Source organism: Vidua chalybeata, chromosome 1 (genome assembly GCF_026979565.1).
Source record: "Vidua chalybeata isolate OUT-0048 chromosome 1, bVidCha1 merged haplotype, whole genome shotgun sequence".
Lineage (NCBI taxonomy): Eukaryota > Metazoa > Chordata > Aves > Passeriformes > Viduidae > Vidua > Vidua chalybeata.
Window position 1 is genome coordinate 16,463,037 of NC_071530.1, and position 27,220 is coordinate 16,490,256.

At 38.6% G+C, this 27,220-nt stretch overlaps 1 protein-coding gene across 4 annotated transcripts in view; it reads right to left on the reverse strand.

Moving 5' to 3' along the window:
• Positions 1-13,435, reverse strand: part of ACBD5 (acyl-CoA binding domain containing 5) — a 30,317-nt gene extending 16,882 nt beyond the window's left edge. For 2 of the 4 annotated variants that reach the window (XM_053954785.1, XM_053954757.1), the window contains exons 1-5: positions 13,024-13,321; positions 11,738-11,858; positions 10,230-10,302; positions 6,491-6,602; positions 6,330-6,362 (exon numbers count right to left, since the gene is read on the reverse strand). In XM_053954785.1, the coding sequence (XP_053810760.1) occupies positions 6,330-6,362; positions 6,491-6,602; positions 10,230-10,302; positions 11,738-11,858; positions 13,024-13,099 (415 nt within the window). In that variant the 5' untranslated portion in view covers positions 13,100-13,321. Of the gene's footprint in view, positions 1-6,329; positions 6,363-6,490; positions 6,603-10,229; positions 10,303-11,737; positions 11,859-13,023; positions 13,322-13,371 lie in introns of those variants that run through there. The other 2 variants (XM_053954767.1, XM_053954775.1) reach the window with 2 other exon arrangements.
• Positions 13,436-27,220: the final 13,785 nt, after the last annotated feature.

Consider the following 27,220-nt stretch of genomic DNA (forward strand, 5'->3'; position numbering starts at 1 on the left):
CTCTGTAACATCTGTTCTACACTAGTCAAACAAGCAGCTATCACAAATAAGAAGAGATTTTAGAAGAGTCTGTCAGAAATACAGACTGAAAAATCTAAAAGTCTTTACTTTAACTACCATGGTTTTATTTCTTTTAAATTTAAGTGCATTAAGTGCAAGTTCTCTGACAAATGTACACCCTAATTCACACATCGGGGCAGTCACATCTTCCTCTATATAGTTTTCCTTTTTTTTTAGTCTGGTTTAGTCCTCCTAAACTTTACTATAACAGAAAAAGCCTCTCCTCATTTTTATTTTTCTTTTAATATACTCCAAAAGACTACAGCCTTGTTTTGCCAGCATTCCTCTCTCTGCTTATGTGCTTTTCAAGCTGTTACACTCCAAGAGATGCTTCTGTATTTAATTTTAAAAAATTAATCAACAATACTCACATCTTTATTTACCATTAATAAACATTAAAACAATAGTCTGTGGATAAGAACAAACACAGAAAACAGTAACTTCTCAGACATTCATATTAACTTGCAAGTACAGTATTTAGGATTACTGACTAGTCATTCCAGACTTTTACACTTTTCCATATCTAAGGAGTTTCTCATCTCCATCCATATTGCCAGTACCTTTTCCCAAGGATTTTCAGAGCATGTTCCATATAAACAAGGATACCAAGTTTTGGGGTTGACTTGGATACATTTCCCTCCTCCCTGATGCTCCTCAGCCTTCTGCAGTAGAGACAACATGCCTGGGATTTCCTGGCAGAGAGAAGCCCAGGCAGAACAGCAGCTGCCCCACAGGCATTCCCAGCACTGGCAGGTAGCTCCACAAAGGCCCCCGGCTGTCCAGGGCCACCAAGGACACACAGCTCGGTTACACGGCGCGTGTCCAGCAAGACCAACAGATCCAGGCTTTGCCAGCTTGCTGTCAGCACCTCAGCCAACGTGTGAGAATGAAGGTAAAGAACAGCTGCTTCTTAGATGTTGTAACTTGAAAGCACAGTAACATCATTCCAGGATCCAGGATGTCAGGAAGCCCTGTACTACTTGCCTCTTGGAGGAGCAAAACTTGCTAAGCTCTTTTCTGTGCAGAAAAGATAAAGTCATCATTTGGAACTTTCACTTTGCATGACAGCTAGGAAGGAGCATTATTACACTCTTGAGTTTTGTCCCAGAAAATACAAAATGTGAGCACAGTGAACTCAGAATCCCATAAAGAAAACTGAATTATGCTTGAAAACAACACAAGGCCACATAGCTGAGTTGCACATTGTAGCCTTGAATTGTAGCAATCAAAAATTGTTTTGCCCTGTACCAGAAAAAAAACAAAAACGAAATAACATTAAAGTCATGTTCTCCTGCCGTCTGCTCCAAGCCTACCATCTGAACTGCCTTTTACAAAGCCCGTATCAAACACAGCCTCAGAGCTAAAACAAATGACTTTTCTATGCATCTTAAAGGCTACAATTAATTATTTTTGCTACACAAAGTTAAACATGAAACACCAGTCTGTGTCCACTGGGTACTTTTCTGAGAGCAATCAAGATATGACAACTTGTATCTGTCCTTCCCCAGCCTCCCACACCTCCATCCACTGCTTCTTTGTAGCTTGTCTTTGTAGAACAGAGCTCTGAGAAATACAGATTCCAGTTCTTTCATCACAAGTTCTTAACTACATTAAGACAGCTAAATAAAAGACACCAGAATTATCTGGCAAGCGGGTACATTTCCTAAATTATGAAACCTTAAGAGCTTTTGCAATTACTTTCCCTTTTGTAGGGAAATCTTGTCTGGCTGGAAGGAAAAAAATCCAAATTCAACAACCAATTATGCACCAAAACTGTTACTGTTGACTCAAACCAGCATGAATCACAATACAGACAGGCTTTTCTTTCCATGGAAGAAAACATCTCATAGCTCCCTCCACTTACAAAGAAACAATTTTTTATTTTACATTTTCCCATTTGGATACTTTGCTGCTCACCCTGTGGCAATATATTTTCTGATCACTCTGTATGACAGGGGAGCTGTTGAAATACTCAGGCTTAGAGCTACACTGATGCTCTGCCCTGTTTCCAGCACTGTTAGACAGCACTGACATAAAGCCATCAGCTTGAAGTAGAGTTCACGAAGGAGGCTGAGATTTGGTGTGCAAAGTGCGAAGCGGGTATAGATTGCAACAGGACAAGCCATGGCTTGTTGAGTCACTGATTCCACATCTCACATCTCACTGAGACTCTCCACTGACTGGCACTTGCCCTTAATCTTCTCTAATAATCCCATCCTGCAGCAAATGCTGAAGAGAATGTTCTGAAGGCTGAACTACTGAGATTTTAACAAAAAATGTTTGGATAGTAAGTTTCACGCTAGCCTTTCTGAACATAATTTATAACCTTGATTATACCTGTTAATTTATAACTGGAAAATAGAAGGGGAGAAAAGTTTGAAGGATGGGATTTTAAAAACCTCACTCACCCACACACCCAGCAGCTCCTCCTGCCTCAATACAACTCCTCACTGTGGTGCAGCCACTAACAGAACCTAATAAAGCACTGCAGTTCAGAGCAATACGGATTTTAGCTCTTTTTCCCCTTCTTATGAATGACTAAGATTCACCAACATTGAGTTCTGTAAAAATCCTAGTGAAGAAAGGTGGAAGGAAAGGGAAGGAAATCTGTTAAGCAAGTACCTTTGAAGTCAAAGAGCCATGAAAAAGTGAGCTTATGAAACAGAGGGTGTTTCAGAGCAAAGGCTCACACACGAGCAGAAAGAGCCACCAAATGCCCCACTAGAAAGCAAAGATACTGAAAACAACCTGAGAAGGTCTTTGAGAAAACAAAACTATTTGAACAGATAAACTACTCATACTCCATCTAAAGAAACACAGTTGGAAAAGATATTGTATTTTAAGAGCAAGAGAAGTATTTCTACCTGAAAAATAGTAATTAGGAACAGGCTCACTTTTTTCAAAGCTGCTCCTGTACTAACTACTGCCTTTGAAATACAAATGTTTACACGTAATTGCTTGTTCTAAAAGCACACAGACCTCATTGAGTATTGTCTTCTAAACCTAGCTCCCATATCGAATGCAAGAAGACATCAAGCAAATTGTTAAACAGCTGTGTCTACTTGTGAGCTGGGCCAGTTCTGCCATTCACACAAGCAGTGCCCTGCACGGGTTCCTCCTTAACAGCCTGTGCTGCCATCAGCACTGCCCCAAACCAGCATATGCAGCACTACACAGCACCTTGCTTCAGCAGACCTTCGTCTGGTGCAACTGCAACACAGCTGGGAGAAAAGCTTTTGGGAGAGAAACGGTCCTTAGGAAGTCAAGGTATAAGAGTATAATGCTGAAACTACCTACAGCCTCTGCAGTACCTAACTTCTTGTTACTGGAGGCAAATTTGGTTTTCACAAAGGTTTACTAACACCATTACTACTCAGCATGCAGGCAAAGGGTCATCTTTATTTGGTAGGATTTTAGAACAGATTAAATGCCATTTCACAAAGCAGAAAGATTATACAGAAAAATCCTACTGAACAACCTGTAAACAATTTCCAGATACTTTGCTTAGTTGTTCAGACTCCTTAACTTACTGTGGGAGTCTGTCAGATAGGGATTTCCTTGCTCCCCTTTTAGATTTACTCTCATTCCGAAAAAAGAAAATCCACAAACATTGTCAGGGAAACATTCTGAAGAATGAACTGGTTCTGAAACTCTCAATATTTTCCACCCTCTATCAGATCACTAGGTGCCAATCCTAGCCCACCTTTGGCTTCTTCAGCTATTATAAAACAAGAAAGCTTGAATTCTAAAAAATTCACATTTACTGAGCAATGGTGTTTTGAAGTTTCTTTGCCTTTTTAACACTGACTTAGACATCAGGCTTCTTGTGCATTTACTAACAAGTTCAAAAAAGTTAAAATGCTACTCTTCTAAAGCACCTATCCACCTGATGTGTCCCTCTATTCTTCCAGCAGCTACAGAAAAGAGTCTTTCTATAATGCTGCAAGAGTTACCTCTTCCCTTCTGCAGTGCTATGTCAGCTAAGAGCCCACTTTCTTTTTTGACGTCCAGTATATCACATACCCAAAAATAATTTGTCAATGACTTTGTCTGTAAAGAAACACTTCATACCTGTCAGACACTACTGACACAGCTTTCCAGAGAAGTCAAACTTCTCACACAGCTGCAGGGTGACCTTTCCAAACGCTACCCAGTTCATATGCTTTCAAAATAACTCTTAGATTTGCTCAGCCTATTGGAGTGAATTCTCTATTTTTCTTTCTTTACCATCACATTCAAGTCTGGGTATTTGTAACCCATGGATCCAGTAAGTTTGTCCTTGTTTTCTAGTAGATGTTACAAGTCATTTACTTCAATGCTGGCACGTCAGACTTTTGTGTTCTTTATTAAGGACCCACAGACTTTATTGATTCAGAAAGGCATATCAATGGTTTGTATTTAACATTTTCAAAGAAACCACAAAGACTAGAAATGCAATTATACTTTTTTTGTTGGGGCCAATCTGCTAGAAACAATACACAAGCCATGACTGATGTACACTGAGTTTACAGACAATTCTCTTCCACTAATTCAAGAAACTGTTAATTTTGGGGCAGTGGCATACAATTCCTAAACAATTAGATAATGATCTGCATACAGATTAAAGTTTGATGAAAGAATGGAAGGCAAACTCAAAACAGAATGGACCAGAAGATGGGGTACAGTATGAAGCCAGGTAGTCAAGAGAAGGGTCCTGGTTTTCAGAACATACCAATTGCCTGCCCCTGAAAAACATACCTTGCACAACAGAATTTACAGACTGTAGGGGTTTGGGGGTGAGGAAAGAAACAAGACTAGATAAACTCACACAATCAAAACATAACCGTGTGTCAATTTTTAACAGTATTGTTACCAGTGTCTACATCATCTCAGACAGATTTTGGGCCCATTGGTTCTATTCTTTAGTGTGCATCTGAAAGACGGAAGGTAATCATGCTTCTATACTTCTGCAAAATGTTTTGATATCTGTACTGTAAACAACAATAATTATTTCCAGCTTCACTTTTAATCAGGGAAGTGGTAAGAGCACCAAAGAAAGGCTTCAAAACGTTAAATGCAATGGTAAAGTTGTAACATACAAGGGACTTTGTGAAAATCTGTCCTAATTTATTGCGGCATAATCAGATGTTGCACCTGTAAGTGGTATGAATGATGACATAGCACCAGAATTATTGCAACCATGACAGAACAAGGTAAAGCTGAAATCTGCTGTTCTGTTTAACTTACACTGCCTTATACTTAAACTGCCTCTTTAAAAAATAAGCGTGCTAGATTTGTTATGGAAACAGGTACAGTTTAACTTCCATGCTTCTCTGTGTATCTACTCAAGTCATTTTTTAAAGAAGTGGCTTCTGGCACTGTGCCACAGACACCAAGTCCAAGTAAATCCTTATTACACAGATCACTGACCTGAATCTACTGATACTCTTACCCACCCATCAATCCAGCTGTCAGGCAAACCTACTGCATCCCACACATGAAGTATACACAACTTCAGTTGAGAAAAAAGTTACACCCACTTTCAAATGGCCATGTAAAAATTTCTACCACTATTTTTCCCCAGAACAATGGAAAATTATTTCTGTTTCTCTAAGGCTTGATAATAAAACCACATTCCTTTAAGGCAGGGGAAAAAAGCCACATACAAAAGGCAACAACCAATTGACTCATGCTTCTTAAAAACATTAACCAATTTATTTGTGCAATGGATTTAGTTTTAAAAAGTTTCAAGTTTTGCTCTGCTGCATTTCAGTTTTTAAATGTCATTTTAAGCCAGATTTAAACAACTGTAAGGGTTTTACAACAGTCTTATGAACACATTATCTGTAACATAATAACTGGTATGATCAAAACATTCTCACAATGGTATTGCTAAATAAAGATCAACACACTGATTTTTATGCAGATGTGATACCACTAGGTTTGCCACCTGTCAGTAATTTAAAATGTTTAAATATTCCCTTCATGAACTTGAGCTTTAGAAAATTTGAGAAGTCATGATTTAAAAAGCTAGATTTGATTGGGAGAGTAGTTTTGTAGTTGTTTTGTTTTAAATACTCTCCTTTCTTCAGGCTTTCTTCAGCAGCTCAAAAAGCCCGTCAACAAGGACTAAACATGCAGCTTCCTGGACCTAATCATCTCAAAGGTAAAATAAATACAAACCCAGCCTAATGAGGTGGCAAGCCCAGAAGTCACAAGTGTTAGCAGGAAGTTCCTACAGCACCAAAACAATGGAAATGATGGATTTACACATAATTTATTATTCCTACCTTCCAAATACTTAGAGACTTTCTCCATTCGAACTGCCATATAATAAAGAGAATGAACAAAGAGATGCAACATTTAGCTTTTAAATCATTTTACTGAAAACAAGCCCCAAAACCACTGAGTAATGATTATTAGTAGTACAAAGAAAGTTATTTGTCCGAACCTGATGTTAGGTCAGATCCTCTGTTCTTTTTATCTTCTACTATTTCATAGAATGGGCCTATTACTTGTAGTAACTCTTCAACTTTGTCCGTCATTGGCATACTCTCAAGAATCTGCACAAGTTCAAGACATGAAACATCTTATGAAACAGCATTTCAATCATTCATTCATTTCAACTGATTTTAGAAACTGCTGGTTATTGCAAAACCCAGAAACATTTCACTACGTCACTAAACTTGTTATTCTGATGTTTTTTTACTTTTTTTTAATTACAGGGAAATAACATAAAACTAAGTTATTGAATAAGAATCTTATAATTATATTAATTTTTTTTCAGGTGAAGACAAGATGAGAGAGCTAATGCATTTGCCAACACTAAAACACAGCCTTGACACAGTATTTATTAGTAGACCTTGGAATCCATTATTTCTGCAATTTTGAACTAAACCATCTCAAAGTTCAACAGGCTGCTGTTAGTAAATATCATTATTTCCATAGAGAAAATAAAACGGAAATACTTTTTTCATCTTAAAGGACTCTTTGTACTGTCAAACGCTGCCACCTTGAATGGAATGTAAGGAGCAGATCAGAAGTGCTCTACTAGATCCTTCTAAGCCCAAACAAAAAATACAGCAAAACAAAGACAGCACAAAGACCCACTTAGAAGAAGAACGAACCAAGTTCTGCTCTTGAAGTAATTTGGAGCATTTCTTAATTTTAAGTTATGAAACAATACATTTGATCATATGATAGGAATGCAAAATCTTAAGTCTAGAATAAATTAAACAGAAGAGATTCAATAGTTGGATACTATTTTTAAAGCACACGGTATTATTGTCCCATTCCAGTTTAAGTCCTTTCAAACAAGCTTTTTGCCAATAGCTTTGCTCCTCTTTCATCCTCCACTGTTTTAGTTACCATATTTTGAAAGTAGCAATAGCTATAGGTAAAAACACAGGCTGAAGCAAACTAACAGCTACAGTGCACCTCCTCCTCCTGAAGGGCACCAAGAAAGCAACAGATGAAGGTACACGCTGCCACAGAACACGCTGCTCAAAGGCACCAAGCATGCCAGCATGCAGCAGGAGCATGCAGAGTTACTGCACAGAGCAGGAGCTCCAGGCTGGCTAACACCTACCAAGTCAGCACTTGCAAACCAGTCAAGGATACCAAGAGACAACAATTCTATCGACCTGCATTTTCACTGCCACTTCTCTGATCTGTTCAGTGTACATAATTCATTCTGTCTTTGTTAGGAGAAATACTCAGATACAAAGAGCTGGATATGAAACAGAGATTGAACAACTTTGTGATTGCTGATTTTTTCACTTCAATAATGTTGAGAGAAACAAGAAGCCTTTTCTAGAATAAGGCTTGTATTTGTTATGTATTTATTACTATAGTCAGCTTTGTAAACTATTTCAAACATGAATTTCTGTGATGTCTGCACATTACTGTTCTTCATGTATTCTAAATGGACCTCAATGTAGTCTGTGCTACTTATAGCAATTCTTATATTTTTTTCTAACTGCTAGCTTTTAGGTGAGCACAAAAAGAAAAAATAATTTCACCAGCAAAAGTAACTGCTTGCTTATTATAGCCACTAGGCTTAATATCTCAAAATTTCAACATGAAAAATAAGTTATTATGTATCCTGATTTACTGTTTTCCTTGGATGCCACACAATTGATATATAGTGATGTTTTAAATTAGAAATACCACATAGTGTTAACACTTCATGCTATCACTTATTTGTAATACATAACAAAACAATATATCTGAAATGCAAACAAATTATTTTAAACAACATTGCAAAATAAATTTCAGAAACACTACCTGAAACAAACTAACCTTGAATCTGAGCTCAGGCGCATTCTGTTTATTTTAACTAAAAATAATACATTTGGTCACCTCTCACCAGCATATCAAACCCTCACCCAGATACATTCCTCAACTGTGATTTTCAAGGCTACCACACTAAGGAGTGAAAAAAAACCTAAAACAAATTTGGAATTTTGTGACAGGGTCATCTGATGCGTGTATAGCTCAAACGCAATGTGCAAATGCCAGGGAATGCCCCAGGGCTGGGGGAATATGGCAGTCTTATACACCCTTAAACACAGTCCTGGGATATCAGCATACAAGTGGGTTTTTGCCCCCTCGGACATGGATACCCACACAGCAACAGCAGACTGCCCACAGTAAGTCCATGAGGATTAGTGCAGTATGTGCTGATAGAACAACCCAGTGGATCCATCTGAAACACACTTCCATTGACATTGCAAGTAGAATCAATTGGGATGGAAAAGCTGGAACTAGTATTCCAAATGTGAGAGCTGAAAGAGCACCAAAGCAGGGTAAACAGATTCCCCATTTTCAAAGCTGAGCAAGGCAGGAAGTCATCTGCTCTCCAATCCTTACACATAATCTGCACAGAAGCAGAATATTTGTGGTTCATTAGGGTCAAGGAAGCAGACTTCCTCACAGGAGGCTTGCTAGAGTTTTTTTAGAACAAACATTGCAGTTTCACTTGGTTTTAGTGTCCTGACCAAACCAGTTACTGCACTGAAAAAAACCCATAAGGTAATCTACTGAAATATCAACACATATTGAATTCAAGATTTCAAATGAAGCACTAAACCTTGTGGCACACATTCAAAGGAATTGTTAAAATTTAGTGGGATTTTTAATCAAACAAACTGTATTTGGCCTTCTGTGTTTTCTGGAGTTGCTTATTTTCCAGTTTAGAGCAGATACAGTAATAGCAGCAGGAACTAAATTGCCAGAACTACAGATAGGAAAAAGAACAGTAAATCACACTCCAGCTCCTTGCTGAGTAAAAATTTTTGTTGTATCACCCATTAAACAAATTCAGAGTTTGATGTCAAGATAGTGGCCTCAGAAAAAAGCAAGTGTATTTGGAGCAGAATTTTTTCCCTTTGACTCAAACCTCATTACAGTAATAGACTACAATTATACTTTTATTCAGATTGACAGCAAATAATCTTTAAACTGGAGAATTAATCTCTAAAAGTTTCAGTGAAAAGACTGCAGTGAAAAGGGTTAGTTAAGAAATGACATGAAACTTTAAACTCGGTTTACTTTAGTTAATGCTACAATTCCCACTTAATATGGTAACTGTGACTGCTTACAAGTTACACATCTGTTTGGAAACAGAGCACATTGCTCAATGCTAATAGTTTCACTGCAACTATAATATTCATGGAATATTTTCGTAACAAGTACAGAAAATTCAGGTTGCTGAGTTTTTCCTGAAAAATAGAAAATTATTAAGTTTACATATTAGAATGTCTCCAGTGATGAGAGTAAGACCTTTGCTCCTAAAGTCCTTCTGGAAAGTTGTTTTAGTCACTTTTCCAGAATAAGGATCACTTACCTCTCTCAGCTCTAAGAACTGAGGCAGTGTGTGGTACAGTTTTTTTTCCATAACGCCCCCTTTATCATTATTCCAGTATTTCACTTTCTTTAGCTCTGTAATTTAAGCTTCATACCAGCTAGAGCTCTCATGTTTCTCTGAAAACAACACAAATTCTGTGTTTTGAAGGAACTTTGTAATTTTCTTCTGCCTACAGGCCAAACAGCATAGTACTGAAATGTAACAGTTCACATAGGGGATAACTCATTTGGAGCTTTGCAAGGAGTAGTCAGCAAGACCCCCCCTCACATTCCTCTATTTCTGGAACATTTTTTCTAGAAAATCCCTTCATCAGTAAACATACCTTTTTCATTTCATCAACATAGGCTATCATGGCTTCTTCTTTGGACATGTTTCCCAAGGCACTCCAAGCATCCCTAGGAAAGAAAGTTGCATACATCTTCAGTATCTTCAGATTTTTTTTCAGCTTGGCCTTAAGTAGGTCAGTTATGAAATGTCCAACGTTTCTCTGATACAAATAAAATGCAAGAATGATTCACATTATTTTTTATGTACAAATATATAATTTTCTAGGATAATCACACAGTGGAAGAAGAAGCAACAAAGTGAACAGACTGGGGACTGAAGAGTTCCTCACTGACTACCTAGAATTATGTACCCAGTAAGCTGTAAATAAGCCCAGATAAAAGACACACACATTACCCTTCTGACTAAGTTGAGTTTAAGATCCTCTGCCGTATAAAACAAACAGGCCACACTCTTCAGCCAGCACTTATAAACAGCTGTCACTAAGGTAGAATAAGCTACAAGAAAAATCTGTCCTTTTTGAGTTTAGCAACTGGGGAAAGACACATCAGTCTAACAGGCAAATAGTTACCACAGCAGCTATTTATGACCTAAATAAAATCTTCCCCTCTCCAACTCTGCAAGACAGAAAACTCTAACCAAATTTATCAGTATTGCACAAAGTATCAGTCAGAACACAGACTGCAATAAAACAGCTCCTCAGTCTTGCACATTATTTGACATTCCAGAGTATTTGTCCTACTCATAGAAAACCACCAAGGTTGGTGGCTCACATTCCAGCTATAACCAACCAGGTGGATGAAAGCTCCCAGCCTATCCCCTGCACTCTGGCTTGGAGAGGCTGAGGAGGAAGGAAGGAAGAAAAAAATAAGTCCTAGGAATCATTTCACAGATTCCCAAAACCACCATGACCACAAAGACAGCAATGATATTTGTTCTTCAGGACAAATCATCATTAAAATATTATAAGCAAGACATTCACATTGGCTTTTCAAAGACAACTTAGGAATTTGGTGAATCAGAAGTCTTCCCAGGCCAAGGCAAACACAGATAGTAGGAAGACCTGCCACTGAGCAGACAAACCAGAAAGACATAAACCCAACCTCCCCACCAAGAGCTCAAAGCTGTATTAGTGGTTGCCAGTGAGCACTTATTTATTCAGGCTCACATCACTCACGAAAACGCAAGAAGGAAGAGCTCCAGATACTCCTCCACATCATTCTTCAGAGCACCTAAGAATTCATTTTACAACATGGGATAAAAACTGCAGAGATACCATGATGGTGGCTGCCCAAGAAAAACCTGCTCATCTGCATAATCCAAGGGAACATTTCCACCTGCAACTCTGAGAAGTGATCAATTATCTGAGTTAGAAAGTCAGAATATGACAGAAAACTAATTCAAGCATCAAAGGTCATAAATGTTCTTTTTATTTAAAAAATAAAGATTTGAGAGAGTTTCTTTCTCCAAGTGCTACTCTTCTAAACATTTCCACTCCAAACATAAAAAAAAACATCTCCAAAACAACAAGTCATGAAAAGTTACCATTTGTATCTACCAATTGGATCCCAAAATCCAGGTCGAGGAATGTTACAGGGTCCTTGGGTTGCTTGCTTATAAAAGCTATAGAACTTGAGCATCATTTCATTCGTTGGCTGGAATGAACCTAGTGAAAACATTTTAAAATACAATTAAATTGTCATCAAGAATATTACTGAGTATTTTACAAACCTAATGGTTCTGTGAGAAAACAGCCTGCAGCCTGTTACAGCAGTACAATATAAGCCAACAGAGAACATCTTCACCTCATTGACTGAGAACCAGCACCAATGAAAATATTTACTGTACAAACAGCAAGTTTCAGATGGAGTTTAAAGGACTATAACCTTTCCTATTGCTAAGGTCAAACTCCACAATTAGAATAAAAAAAGGTAATAAGTAACATCAAGCCGATGTCCTGTCACTCAGTTTAAAGGGACAGGTTTAGCTCTCAGTAAACGAAGTATCTTGCAAGTCACTTTACTGTTAACAAATAATAACTTACTGCGAGTCTCCAGAACTAAAAAAAAAAAAAAAAAAAAAAAAAAAAAAAAAAAAAAATCTATCTAAACAAACACAATTAACCCAAAACACGGCCTTCTGCAGTGCTTTTCTTTACCTTAGGTATTTGACAACACTTTCAGAAACAGTTTCACCGTACCTCCCGATTTGGTTTTCTCTTCTTCCTTTGTGGAACACACTTTTGTAGAGGTAAAAAATGTAAACATGAAACTCTAACAGCTAGCAGGGAAGATTCATAGCCAATCCATTAAATCAAGTAGCTTGAGGTTGGATTCTAATCATTAGACGTTTACAGTGACGTTTACCTCAGAACCTCAAAAACTTCCGATTTTACCAGAATTGATGATGTATGTAATAAACAAATGGTTTAAAAATTATTATAACTCTTATCAAAAAGATACGTTCTGCGTTTTTTTTTTCCATTTTTTTAACTCTTTCAGCAGAGGGGAACTCACGGTAACAGCTCTGTTAAAGCAACTTCAGGATTTCAGGGAAGCTGAAATCGCGGGGAGCTGACAGATCCCCCGGTCCAGGCGCCCGACTGAGGAGCTCCTGGCAGGGCTCAGAAGGCCCCCGAGCCGGCGCTCCCCCGAGAGGCGGGGAGCAGCACTAATGCCGAGCTTTCCAGCGGTTCTCCAGCCGCTGCCGGGGCGGCCCCGCTGCCCTGACCCCCCCGCGGCCGCGGCCTCGCCCCGCCGGGCCCTGCCCGCTCCCGGTGCCCGCCCGGCACGGATGGCGCCGCTGCCGCGGGAGCTCCCCGCCACACTCACCATTTTTGGGCAGGCTCTGGATCACCTTCACGGCCGCCTCGAACCTGGTGGCGTGCAGAGAGCCGGTCTCGGCCATGGCCCCGGCCACTCACCGCCTCCTGCTCGGCTGCCGGGCCACCTCCGGCGGGGCAGGTTCGGCTCAGCTCAGCGCCCCCGCCGCAGCCACCTGCACGGGAGTGGTGCCGGGAGGAGCCGGGCCGTACCCAGCCCCAGCCCCGTTCCCGGCCTCGGCCCCGGCCCCGGCCCCCGCGCCCTCCCCTCCTCCGGCGGGGCCGGGACAGCCCGCCCAGCACCTCGGACCGGCCTCGCCTGCAACCCCGCCCGGCCCCGCGCTCAGCCCAGCCCGACCTCCGCCCCGGCCTCAGGCGCCCATGTTACGTCTCCCACAGCAGCTCCCTGCCCTTCCCTCCTCCCGCACCGCCCCGAGGCCGCGGGGGCACGCCGGGAAACGTAGTTTCTTTGTCTCTCCTTCCTCTTCCTCCCCTCTCTCCCCTCTGCTTGTATTGCTGCAATACAGGAAAATGAAAATTTCAAAACGTGCCATATTCCACCCGTTTTATCTTCAGGACATCTGCCATCTGGCAGCCTGCTGTGCTGCTGCCTCCCCTCCTCACAGCCATCCTCATACCCGCACCTAGTCACACACAATTCACCTAAATTAGCACTGTAGACACATTTTTTGAAATAGTTTTAATGATTTCTATTTACATTAAAATTTTAGGCATGCCTAGAACCCAGGGAGCAGGTATTTCCATGGTATCCAGAGATGCGGGTGAATACCAGCACAGTGCTACCAGTTAGCTCAGTAGCTAAATAAATGAATGGCCTTATTCAAAAGCGCTGCACATCCAGCACTCTGCAAAGTCAAACAAAAGTGTGCTAAACCAACTGCTTTTGTAGCAAATGGAATAATTTACCCAGTGAGCAACAGGATGAATTAACAGCCCCATTGAATGGAATTGAGTACAAAAACTTGGCATTCCAGTCAGTTCATTTATCTAGTACACAATATATATTTTAAATTCCTCTGAAGGGAGTTGTGTGCTCACAGTGTATGCCCTCTGGTGGAAAGAAAAGCTCCAGAGAGAGGGAATTAGAGCAGATCAGCTCCAGTTGAGCTGGTACATTCTACAAGGTCAGCAGCCAGCTGCCCTGGGGAGAGTTTTGCTGGAGAGAAGCTGACACTTCCAGAGGTGTTCAGACAGGATTCCCCACACTGGGCAAAAGATGAACCCGTGTTATGAGCACTGCTCCACTCCTGAATGTTACAGAATGGATTTCTCTGCATTGTTCATTTTAAGTGCTAGATTTCTAAAGTACTTGTGAGCTTCATACTAAGATCTATCATCTTTTTTATCCATGAAGGTAGGAATGACAGAAACTCACATCAAAGAGAAGTGCTTTTTGAAGATAAATGGGTCTCTGTATTCTTTGAGCAAGCAAGGAGTTAATTTCAAAAGTAATACAAAAATTAGAAGCCTTTTGTGAAGCCAGCTGATGTGTACATTTTCTTTATCCGAGACAATCTATAATGATGTTTGCCTTTTAACTGATTTAAGAGAAATGCAGTCTGCATTTTTATAATGAATGTTCCCAGACTTTCACTTGAAGTCAGCTTTAGAAGAGATGCAAATGACAACCTATTTAATGGCTGTGTGCAGAAACAGAAGCTGCCCTCTTTGAACTGAAGATGTGTGAGGGTGTAAGATCTGCAGATCCAAAATGAGGTAATTGAAGTAATCCAAAATAAACAGTATCATCATCCTCTGACACAAGCACAAAATAAATGAGGCAAATTTTGAGCACTGACAAACATTTTGTGAGAACATATCACAAATGACTAGTTAATTTTAATGATCATTTTTAATATTAATTAGCATTGTTAATAGATGTCTTTATGTATATTTTGCATCCTCAGTGCTGTGACTTCCATGAAGAATTAACAATTAAATGTGGAGTACTAAAGGAGTAATAAAGGAGACCCTCTCATCTCTCACAGACAGCCAGGAATGGATCTGCAGCTTTATCTCAAGGAGGACCTAGGCTCCATTCTTTAGGGAACAAAATAATATTACATGCTTGCAAAATCTAATTTTGATGTATGTGTTAAACTGGGCTATGTTTCTATTGCTCCAAAACAGCAGTTTCCGAAGTAATCGTAAGTATGACTTTCTCTTATTTTTTTTATGATCCAGTGTATGAGAAGCCAAACTCTGGGACCTGTGACAGAAAGAGTGACCAATGACGCTCATCAGTTGAGATGCAGGAGAGGACAGGCCATGGCTGGCTCTGCTACCAGCATGATTTGGCAGCGAGTGCAATGTGTGACACTTGACATGTCTGAGTGATTTGCAGTCCTCATGCTCCTCTTCACTTGGTCTTTCACAAACTACTTATGGAGAGCCTGTGAATCACTAATATGAGGCATTCCTGGCAGCGTTGAGACACATAAAATCTTGCATGGAAGCATGCTGTTGTAGCTGCTGAAGGAATAAATTTAGGGGATCTCTGAAAAAAAAGGCAGACAAGCATGATTTTGAGTGCAACCTGGGACATATCCTTCACAGGTACATTAGGGATGGTTATTGAGTTCAGTGCTCAGGGTAATATATCAAAGTCTGATGTGTGGACCTACCTTACAATCCTCATTTTGTGCCATTTGTGAGCTGCCACTGTCCCTTGGTAACATTTCATTTGTATCCTCCTGCATTAGTTTTCTAGCAGTTGCTTCCAGTGCTGAACTATACCCCAGCCCAGCTTGAAGAGCACCTTCATTTTACTTGAGGGACAAAGGAGTCAGTTAAATTATGCAAGTGAAAAGCTGAAACTGGAACCAATTATACCTATTGCTCCCTCAAGGGTCTGAATCACAGCAGGGTATTTTACAGAATACTTTAAAAATGGTTCTCAAGAAAGTGGACCATAGTCTCATATGCATTATGAGTAAGTTCTGTCAGCTACCAGATCCAAGAGCATGTAATTTTAGCAAGGCTTACTTTTTGAAGTATGTAATCCAGTAGGGAGGAAAAATGAATTATTCAAAACCTAATAGTCATAATTATGAAGAACGAAATTAGCATTACAATTTCTCAGTCAAATCTACATGCTGATGAAGAATGGAAAGATGTTGTCCAAGAAGGGAAGAGTTTTTTGTGAGGAGCAACTTTCTACTGTTTACAGTAGAAAGGCTAATATTTCAAATAACATTTACTTAGAGGGTTTTTGAATGAAATAATGAAGGCTATTTGTGTCAAAATCAACACCTCTGGAGAAAGAGAACTATTTGCTTACCATGAATATGGCAAAAACAGCAGCTGAAATTTGTTCACTTATGTAGGCCAATTCCTGTTCCTCAGCAAAAGCCCTTTGGGCAAAGGACTAGTTTGACACAAACAAGAATGCTTTTGGGGATAGAAGTTTCCTTGTGAGCTTCAGTTACACCCCTTAATAACTCGACTAGAAATACCCATTCATTTTACAGTTAGAGATTAAGTAATGGAATTATTTTTAACTATTATTAACAGCAGCTTCTTAGCCTAAGGATTAGGTAACAGATCCCATTTCAAATCTCTTTTGAGCTATTCAATTCAGGTATCTCAGGTCTTTCAGTGATCAATATTTCAACCTGTGTTTTTGTTTTCCTCCATGTTCTCCCACTTCACACATATTTCAAAAAAAAAAAAAATAGATGGAGTAACAGGAGTATAAGCTTAGATCTGTTTCATAAAATGCTCTTTGAAGAACAAAATATGATCATACTTCCAAAGACATTCAGCAGCATTTGACTTTGCATTGAAGTGTACAGCACTTATGAAGTCAAAACCCTTTACAGGTTTATATTGTTGTAGGTTCTAAAGCATAATGCAGTGCCATATTGTGTCTTAAGCCCCTCTTTTTTTTTTTTCTCCAAGGCTACTATTCATCTCTTTGATGAAATTTTTAATAAAGTTCCATTTTCCTTACTGCCTTAAGGTATTATTCTTGTAGAGCCAGCAGATAGTTATAAGAGAATTGTTCAGATTCTGCATATTCTAGAAAGAACATTCTAAAAATCCCGTTCCCTTACAGAGTCATAAACTGAGCTTTGAAAAGTATGTCGTTTCATCTTGCAGCAATGACAAACTGTGTCTTATTATAAACATCAGAAGACAGCTTATAATAAATACTTAATCCATTCCCTTCAGTAAAATACAGAATTTCTGGAGGTCGAATTGTGCTGTCATTTACAGTGACATAAATTTGGAATTACTTGATTGATGTGGGAATATTTATGGTGTTACACATATTCATAATGTAAATGAGTAAGAATTTGACTCTGAAAAATCAAACTGTGTCTGGTATATTTTTCCTGTTTTGACATTTGTGCTTCTTGTCTTCTCAGCTACTGCTGCTAAAGTTTTAGTAGCCTATCCCTGTGTAATTTGCCTCTTGGGAATAGCAAACAAAATACTGTGACTGTATCATATTAATGTGCTTATGCAATAGCATATTTATAGCCAGACAGCTCTTGTGATATTTTCTTTCCAGTATCTGGAAAGGGGAAAAAAATGAAACACTTACTTTATGCATGTTCTTTTAAAATTCTAGCAAAATAATTTTGTTATTCTTTCTAGCAAGTCTGAAAAATGACTTTGTGAAAATTTGATTATTTTAATGACATTTTTTCATGAAACACCAGTATGCAGAGCTTGGAATATAACTGGCAAACATCTCAAGTACTTTCAGGCCTGTGTTTATCGTTGTGGATATTTATCCAGGCAGAAAATATACCACTGTTTTGGTCAATGGCTTTCAACAACCTAATTCAACAAATAGGTGAATTACTGGAGTGAGCCCTCCAACAAGCTTTCAGAAGGATTTACGACTGAGTTTAATTGGGTGTCTCAACACAGGACCCACACTTCATTGCAAACCCCATAAGCACCCAGCTCTTTTGCTCTTTTTTACCAGTCATAGTAAAGATCAGACTTTTATAGAAATCAGTGTCAGCTAGTTCCAGTTATGAACCACGGATATTTTTACTCTCATATTCAGATCACATTTGCAGCAAGACATTTCTAACAAAATTTATCTGGGAAGCTTTATTGAGAATGAAGTTTGACATTCAGGAGCTATTTCAGTTTATACTGTTAGGTCATTTCTGCTCAACTGAAATAAAGGTGTTGTCTTTGCTTCACAGTTTTGGGATGGTAAGGCCTGTCCAGTTCACTTAGTTGGGGAAAAGTGAGGAAATCAGTATCTTAAGTGTTTTTTTACTTTTGTTTGCACTAAAGTATTCTGATCACTATAAAATGTGTTCAAATAATATCACTTAATAACAAAGCTTCTGTAAATGATAGGTTAATGAGAAAAGATAGCTGTCAGTTTTTGTTTCCAAAAAACTAGAAAAAATCAAAGAACTTGCTGAATAGATTTCTAAGTAAATTACTATTAGCTTTTAAAAATAACCCAAGAAATAGAAACAATTTAGCTATACAAAATTAAAATTATCTTTGAATCCACAGAAGTCTTTGAATACACCTAAAGAGAGGTGTTTAAAGGTCTGTTGCAGATAAAGACCCAAATGCAGCCGTAAAGTAAGAGGGCAGCTGGGTGGCCAGGTCACTGTGACAACAATTACATGGGAATCTGTCACACTGAATTATCTAACAGAGGGCAGAGGGCAGTTTTTGCAGGCATTATAAGTCTCCAACCAAAGACGTACCTGTTAAGAGCCCAAGTCTTCAGTGTCATAGAGATTACTTTAACACATCCTGAAATCAAATATTAATACTACATTTTGCCATGCAAAGGAAACAGAACAGTAAAATATGTCCTGCATGGTATTAAAATGCCATGCAAAATATTAAAAATATCAGTTTTTAATCCTTATGCAGCCTTGTCTACTAGCTTACTAAGCTCCCTATTATCCTCCTGAAGGGTTGTCCAACAATCCTACGAACCTGTATAAATAGAAATGAAGCAGCTCCTGGATTTCTTTTATTTAGAATTGAATTCAACAATGTTTTCACTCCAGTGAATTCATTCTTTCACTGCTATGTCTTTCCAATATTTTAACATCTTTTGTGAATCATTGATAGTACTATTAGGTACCTGTATTAATGTCAGAGGCAATAGAAGACTGAAGTACTGCCTTCTCCAAACTCAGTATTATCACTCTTATGTCCAGAATTCATTGGCCCTTTTGGATACAGAGGTGGGTGAAGGCCTCAAAGCACAGGATCTCCTTACCCTACTTGTAGTCGAGGTTGCCGTTATAAGTGTGTACTCTTAAAGCTGTTGTTTGGAGTGGTGGGAACAAGATTGGGTTGCAATCACTTTTGCTGTTTGTGAAGCTAGCTTATTAGATTGTTCTGTCATGCCAGTCTGTTATTTTAATTATTTGTCTCTGTGGGAATTTTATCAGCAATGATTTTATTGTTTTCTTGGAGGCTAATCAAAATAAGTTAACCAAAATAAGTTAACTCCAACAAGGAGTCAAGATCAATATACCCTTTATGACCACTTTTGCAGTCTATCAGCCTTTTTTTATTTAATATGCACCATAATGATTTTCTATTAAAATAATTATTTAAAAAAATTAATTGTAGTTTCTCAAAGTTTTATTAAGTTAGGTATTTTACAGAACATAATACTTTTCTACAACACATTTATCTATTCAATTTTTATTCTCACACCAAAGGATATTGCGTTATCCTGAAAACAGGTATACTTCTCCACACATTCCTATTGATTTGCATTAATTAAATTGTTCTTTAATTTTTTCTTAGTGGAATCTCCTGTTAGTTATTCTGCCATATACTTGGGATCAATATTAAGTTGATAGGACTATAATACCTATATGTCTCTTTTCAATATTGGCAGAACCTTTGCTTTCTTTCAATGCTCTGGAACTTCTCCAGTGTTTGAAAACTGTTTGAGAATGAATATTAACAGTCCATAACACTCTTTGCTGGCTCATTTAAAATTCTTGGATGTGATTAAACTCTATGTGCTTATTTAAGAAGATCTAATTTTAGAAGATGCAGATAACTAGATCTCTCTTGTTTTTCCTTTTAATGTAAATAAAAATATGGGTTTAAACACTGTGATTAAAGCTTTTGATTCGTCATGTTCTCTATTCCAGAGTCTGTGTCATAATAAATGTACTGCAGACACTATTTACTCACTTTATTTTTCAAAAAGATTTAAAATAGTTAAATATTTGGAGAATATATTTATGGTTTATAATAGAGGGAATGCAATGATGAACTATATATATGTATATTTGTACATACATGATAAAGTAGTGATGTTCTATATGAAATTGATGAGTACATTATGAGCTATTGGTAAAATCATAGAATCATAGAACAATTTGGGTTTTAAGAGACTTTAAATGTCATCTTGTCCAAACCCACTGCAATGAGCTGGCACATATGCAACTAGATCAGGTTGCTCAGAGCCCCATCCAACCTATCTTCAATGTTTTCAGGGTTGGAGCAGCTTACCAGCTCTCAGGGCAACCTATTCCCATGTTTCACCATTCTCATTATAAAAAATGTCTTCCAAATCTGCCACCTTTTTGTTTAAAAACTACCCCTTGTCTATTGCAACAGGCCCTGATAAAATGTTTGTCCCTTTTAAGTACTGAAAGGCCACAACAAGGTCTCCCCAGAGCCTTCTCTTCTCCAGGCTGAACAACCCCAATTCTCTCAGCTTTTCCTAATAGGAGAGTTATTCCCTCTCTCTGATCATCTTCGTGGCCTCCTCCAGACCAGCTCTAATAGGTCCATGTCTTTCCTTTCCAGTCAGGACCCCAGAGGATGCATTACTGCCCCCAGGGCCCTCCCATGGGTTAGGTGAGTTGTGCTGTAACTCCCATGGCCGCACAAACATTCTGACCCCACTCCCACCACAGCTCCCCCTTCATTCTGCATAAAGAAATCCAAAATTGTGTATGAGACAGAGGAAGGAACAAAAGATATTCACAAATCAAAGACCAAACCACTGTAACCACAGCCCAAACATGTGTCTTTTGAAGATAAAATAGTAGTTGTGTCAACTTATGCACACATTCAAGCTCAACATCCTGAGGATCCCATTGATTTTGTAAGAATAAAATCATGTCCTGTATACATTTATAAGCCCTTGGCTATCAGGAATTCTGGCCTTGTGGTTTATTCTCCTGCCACCTGCCATTCCCCTTATTTCTTGACTCAGATTTGCACTCACAGTAGGACTCACAGATATTTTCTAAGTCATTGTGAAAGAGGTTCATGGTTGCTGGATGCTGTCATCTGCATGACCAAAGCATCACTGTAATATATTTCATTAAAGAATGTGTGGCATAACTGGTATAGGAAATCAATGATAACAGAATAAATATTCACAAAAAATATAAAATTAATACATTTTTGACCACAGATATTGAAAATACTAAGCTATCTTACATGTATTGAAATGGGAAATTTGAAGGTACAAAGAAACAAGTTAAGCCCCCAAATCAATGGTTCTGGATATTTTACATTATTGAAAAGAGGTGTTGAAAAGTGATTGGGAATGACTTGAGAAAATACATTTTAAATAGTTGTAGTAAAAGCAAGTGAAAGCTCATGCCTGTCCAAGGAAGCAGCTCTGTGGTGGTGCTTCAGTCATTCCAAATGAACCTTCTTTACTTCTTCAGGTCTGCATCTTTTTCTCATGTCCCTCAAATGATGCATTTTCTGGTGGGGCCCACCATATTCAGAGCAGTTTGCTAACACACTGCAGCTCTTTAAAATGCCCACCATGTGTGCACAAAATGTCTTCATTTAGCAGATTAGCTCAAAGATCAGGCACTATTCAAAAGAGCAGGATGGTGCCAGAACAACGATGTCAACTCACCCTGCAGCGTAACTGAACTCCCCCTTCAATCCATCCATGGCTGGGAATGAAAAACAGATAGAACAAATTACAAATTGAATTTCAAACTTTACCCCATTTCAACTGACAGAGGCAAATTACATTTTAATTAAGTTACTAATTTTTAAAACCTCTTTCCACAAATTCAGGGTGCATTCACACATTCCTTGCTAGCTACTTCCAAGAGGCTGAGGTGACCATCTCCTGCACCTACAGCTACTGATTGCTGCCTCTCTGATCTGCCTTTGAAACTGCTCTCCTTAATGCTCCTCTCCTTCCTGACAGAGTAAAGGAGGTGCAGTCAAACAATTTAAAGGTGCTTACCAAAGTCCTGTTAAAGATTTGTCCTGGTGGGGCAGCGTGAGGATGGCCAAATCTTGGCCACAAAACCATTCCAGCACAAGCCTCTTGCATGGATGCAGATGTCTGAGCAAACCTCTGTGGTCATGGCACAGTTGGAATTGTGCCTAGGGTTAGTTACACTGCCCTGAAGAACCAGGCTCCCACACCTGAGCTGAAGCACTTTGGCAATACAGTAACAGGTATTTCTATCCTGCTGGAGCAGGATATTTATGAGGTAGACACATTTATCCATTCACCCCTGCACAAAACTCAGGTGTGTCCTAAACATCTGTATTAAGTAGATAGACAGGATTAATTCTTTCGTCATGTAACGTGGCCCTCCCTGTATAACAGATGTGGCAGTATGTTTTATAGTATTCAAATTTCTGTCCTTTCCTTTCTTCAAGCATGATATTGAGAAATGGTTGAGCAAAACCAAATAACTTTAAGCGGTAGGAGATGTGCTAAATTATTGTGGATTAATTATTGAGTAATATAATCAAATATCAAACCAGAAAATCAAAATGTCAGGAATAGTGAGAAGAAAGAAATTCATACCAACCCTCCAGCTAAAATCAGAGACTTATAGCTTCTGTGTCCTGATTTTAGCTTTCAGATTACTGATCCATATGAAAATAAACCCCCTTGTGACTAAGTCTCTTCCTACTAACCAATAGAAGGGTGAGAAATATGAGATATATCAAATAGTGGTATATTGCTTTAATATATAACAATACATGCCAACTGAGGGCAAAACATATCCTATAATTACTTTGAAGTTTCTTACTCAAATTCAGAAAACAAATGATAGGAGAAATCTGCTTGGCAAGTGGAGGAGGGGGAAGAACACACAAAATCCAGCCTGCTATTGTGAGATTTCCCACATAAATTAAGGCATTAATTTGAAACTGATATAATAGTTTTGGTATTACTCTGCATATGAATAAAAATTACTTAGAATCCTAGAATTGTCAAGGTTGAAAAGACTTCTAATATCATCAAGTCCAACCATTAACCCAGCGCTACCATGTTCCCCACTGAAGTGCCCCATCCACACGTTTTTCCAACACTTCTCATAACAGTGATTCCACCAGTTCCTGGGCAGCCTTTTTCAATACTTAACCACCCTTTCAGTGAAGACATTTTTTCCTAATATCCAGTCTTAACTTCTCCTGGTGCAACTTGAGGCCATTTTTTCTCATCTTGTCACTTGTTACCTGGGAGAAGAGACCAATCCCCACTTGGCTACAATCTCCTTTCAGGTAATTGTAGAGAGTTGCAAGGTCTCCCCTGAGCCTCCTTTCTCCAAGCTAAACAACCCCAACTCCCTCAACCGCTCCTTGTAAGACTTGTTCTCCAGCCCTTTCACCAGCTTTGTTGACCTTCTCTGGACATTTCCTTTTATTTGATTAAAACCTTTTATACAAAAATGGTTGTGCATTAGATAGTGTAATTTATACAGTTTATTTTGTGAATAAGCACTAGCAATGGATTATACATAAATTGTTAGATTGTTGTTGTGACCCTTATTCCTAGGCACTTATAAATAAATATATTCCCCTGTGGCTTCACTAAACCTTTGAGAAGTACATTTCTATGCAAATCTGTGAAAAGTTATATGGCAGTGTCACCCTTAGCATTGCACAAGTTGTCCAGTACCATAGCGGCCTGTGGAACAGCCTCACAGCTGATGGATTGGAAGCTCCAGGACGTTTTCAGTAGGTACATTTAAAATTAAAGGGTATAAAAAGCTGGATGTAAAGGACAGAGGACAATTTTGCCATATTCAACATATGTACTGGATAGCCTCCTATTAGTATCTTAGTTATGCACTGATAACACACAATATTCACATTGTCCTTTGCTAACTCTTACTAATATTGCTTAAATGGAAAACCAAGTGATCCTCCAATCCAGAAAATGCAGCTGTCTGCCATGGACCAAGGGAATGTCTGGCAGCTGCCAGCCTCCAGCCTAACCCTGCTGTGTGATGGCCAGCACTGACCCTGCTGGAAGGTGGCAGGGTTGGGACTGGCTCGCTGCTGCTTTAGCCAACACCTCCCGGCTTTCAGCTGAACCGCGGCAACGGAACAGCGTCAGCGACAGGCTTGGGTTACAGGTTCATGCAGTTTATATCCACCACAGAACTGTAATGGGAAATCACTTTAGAGCAATTTTATTGTTCTAATAGACTATTATAGCAGGGGGCTATTGTAAATAATACTTAAAGAGGTTACTGAAATGAGGCTTTTTCAGTTATGAAGACACAATATCTTTGAATGAGGCACTGTATGTCAGATTTGCTGCTCTTTTCCTAATGCAGAACAAGAAAGCATTTGAATACTGAATTCTATTTTCTGAAATGAGATAAGGAACCTTTAGGCCACAAAATAAAAATAATTTAAAATTATATGTATTAGCCACTTGAGAAAAAATATTCAGCCCAACCTTTTTTACAAAACATTTTTTTTTCTTTCACTGGAAACCAAAGGAGTTTTCAAAAGAGTGCCTGTTTCAACAAGTTTTTTAGGATAACAAGGACCTGCCCCCTTTAGTGGCTTATATGATAATACCCAGCCAAGTATGACATCCATAAAATCATAAGAGATGATGGCACTCCTTTGGTGATTAACTAGCTGATACATTGTTTAAACTTGTTAACAGTTTGGTGTGTGGCCAACATAAGTACCAACATCAAGATTTGATTTTTCAGATCTACAGCAAATGACCTTTACACAGCAGGAGTAATTGGCAATGATTGTAGACTGTAGTCCATAGATTCCTGTGAATCTTTTGGCTATTGTGAGAAAACAAGAGAAAATAGAAAAGGTCCTGAGTACAAGTCCATATCCTGTGTGGGAAGTGTTTGTAGTGTTTTAGTGCTTTCCTCAGCCCACCTGTTCTCTGCTATGCTCAGACACCACATATCTAAACAATCTTCAATCTCACCATAGTTCCTCTTTACCTTTTCTTCCTCTTCTCCCCTTCCACACCTGTACATGCCCCTTCTATCTGGCCCTTGCAAGTGCCTCCACTATTTCTTCTCCCAGAATTTATCATACTGTTACATTCTAGATGCCAGGGAATATAATCCCTCTATGCCATTATCCATCACAGTGATACTGTATGAAAACCAAAAAAAAGGGCAGAGAAAATCCCTTGACCCTTTCAGTGCGCAGCGGAACATTATCAGCACAGTCCAGTTCCTCAGTGGATAAATTCTAGCTCTTATAAAATCTATTAAGAGTATGCAAATATATTAGTTCTAAAATCTGGGGATTCACCAAACATTGTCAGGTTTTTCAGGAAGAGCAGGAGGTATGGCCCTGAAACTACCTTCTACTAACTACCTTCCTCATTCAAAACAGAGAGCTCCTGGGGGTGTAACCTCTTGGCAGAAATGTTTGTAATGATGCTACAGAAAGCATTTCTTCTTTTTCCTGTCTCAAACATTTCTTGGAGGGGAAAGATAAAGTCTGAAATAGAAATATGTGCTACTTGGTCTAAATTAAGACTGAGAAAGGTATAAATAACTAAAAGCAAAGCATTACAAGGAGAAACAACTGCAAATTTCACACACAGTATAGTGAGGGCTCTATAATACATCTTCCATGTAGAACAACATCTTGATCTCTTTTTCAATCAGAACAGCATGAGGTTTTTTTTTCTTAGCATATAAGAAAAGATATCTAGTTGTGAGACATCTTTCAATTGATGTAAAAACCTAGATAGGCTCTACCTTACATATTGAAGAAATTTTGAGAAGTACAGTCATGTCAGATACAGAATGAAGAGTCAGACATTTAAAGGGGAGTGATGGCATGCATAATTATCCACCTCACATTCAGAATTATTTTAAAGAATGTTAGAAATATTTTTAATACTAAGTATGTATTTATTAAATGACACTGTTTAAAAAGTCTCCAACCCTTTAGGAAACACACCGGCCAGAAAGATACTGTGGAATTATTATGGTTATGACCAAATAAATTAAAACATTCATAGCTAATGGTGACAGCAAATAGTTGAGCACAGCAGGAAGCTGTCATCAGTATTTTACATATTCACTTCTAATTGTGCCTATGCATCATTAAGATTGTTCGCATTTGCATTCACTGTCCTCTGAACCAAGTCATTTTCCAGTGGCATATATTCACTTTCACTGCAGGTAACTTTCATTACTGGTAATTAAAGGACAATTTTTACCGCATTATGCTACAGGAAACAAGAAGCGGTTGCTGAGATTGATTAATATCTAAACTAAGTTTGAGATGTAATCAGTCTCAGAGGCACAAGAGATTATTCCTGTTATGTAATGAAAAGTAACAGGAACACCCCCACCCTCATTTGTTTTGAATAGCCAAAGCTTATCCTTTAAATTTTATTGGAATGCACTAGGTGGCCTGATTTATTTTTAAATGTTCCCAACACAGAATAGCCTCAGTCTATGTGTAATGACTTTTTACCCTCATTTCTGCACAGTCTGTGTTTGAGCTCTGAATGGGACAATACCAAGGAGGATGTCAATGTTATCTTAGTGTGGAAGTGATTTTCTAGTATAAAACTGCATCTGCAGGTTGCTGTGCATTCAGTCAGATCCTTTTTGCCTTCAGTGCTATTGAAGATGGTCCTTTTCAGACACTACTCAACCTTACAGACTCAGCATTGCTTTCAGTTGAAGCTTTACTGTTTCACTGGGAGCTGGAACAGACCCAAGAACTGTAATGTGTTTTCACTTGCTGAAAAAAAACCTATTATGTTGTCCCTTATTTTGCCATCCAAATACTGTGCTTGGTAATACTATCACTGCAAAATTGCTGTCAAATATTTATTTTTATTGGGGAAATAGTGCTCCTTCTGCAGTGGCATGATGTTATCATTTAATTATTTTTTCTTTTCTGCTTTGTGATGGAAAACTGCAATTCAATGAAGTATATATTTAAATGCAAAAGAGGCACACCAATTAATCAGT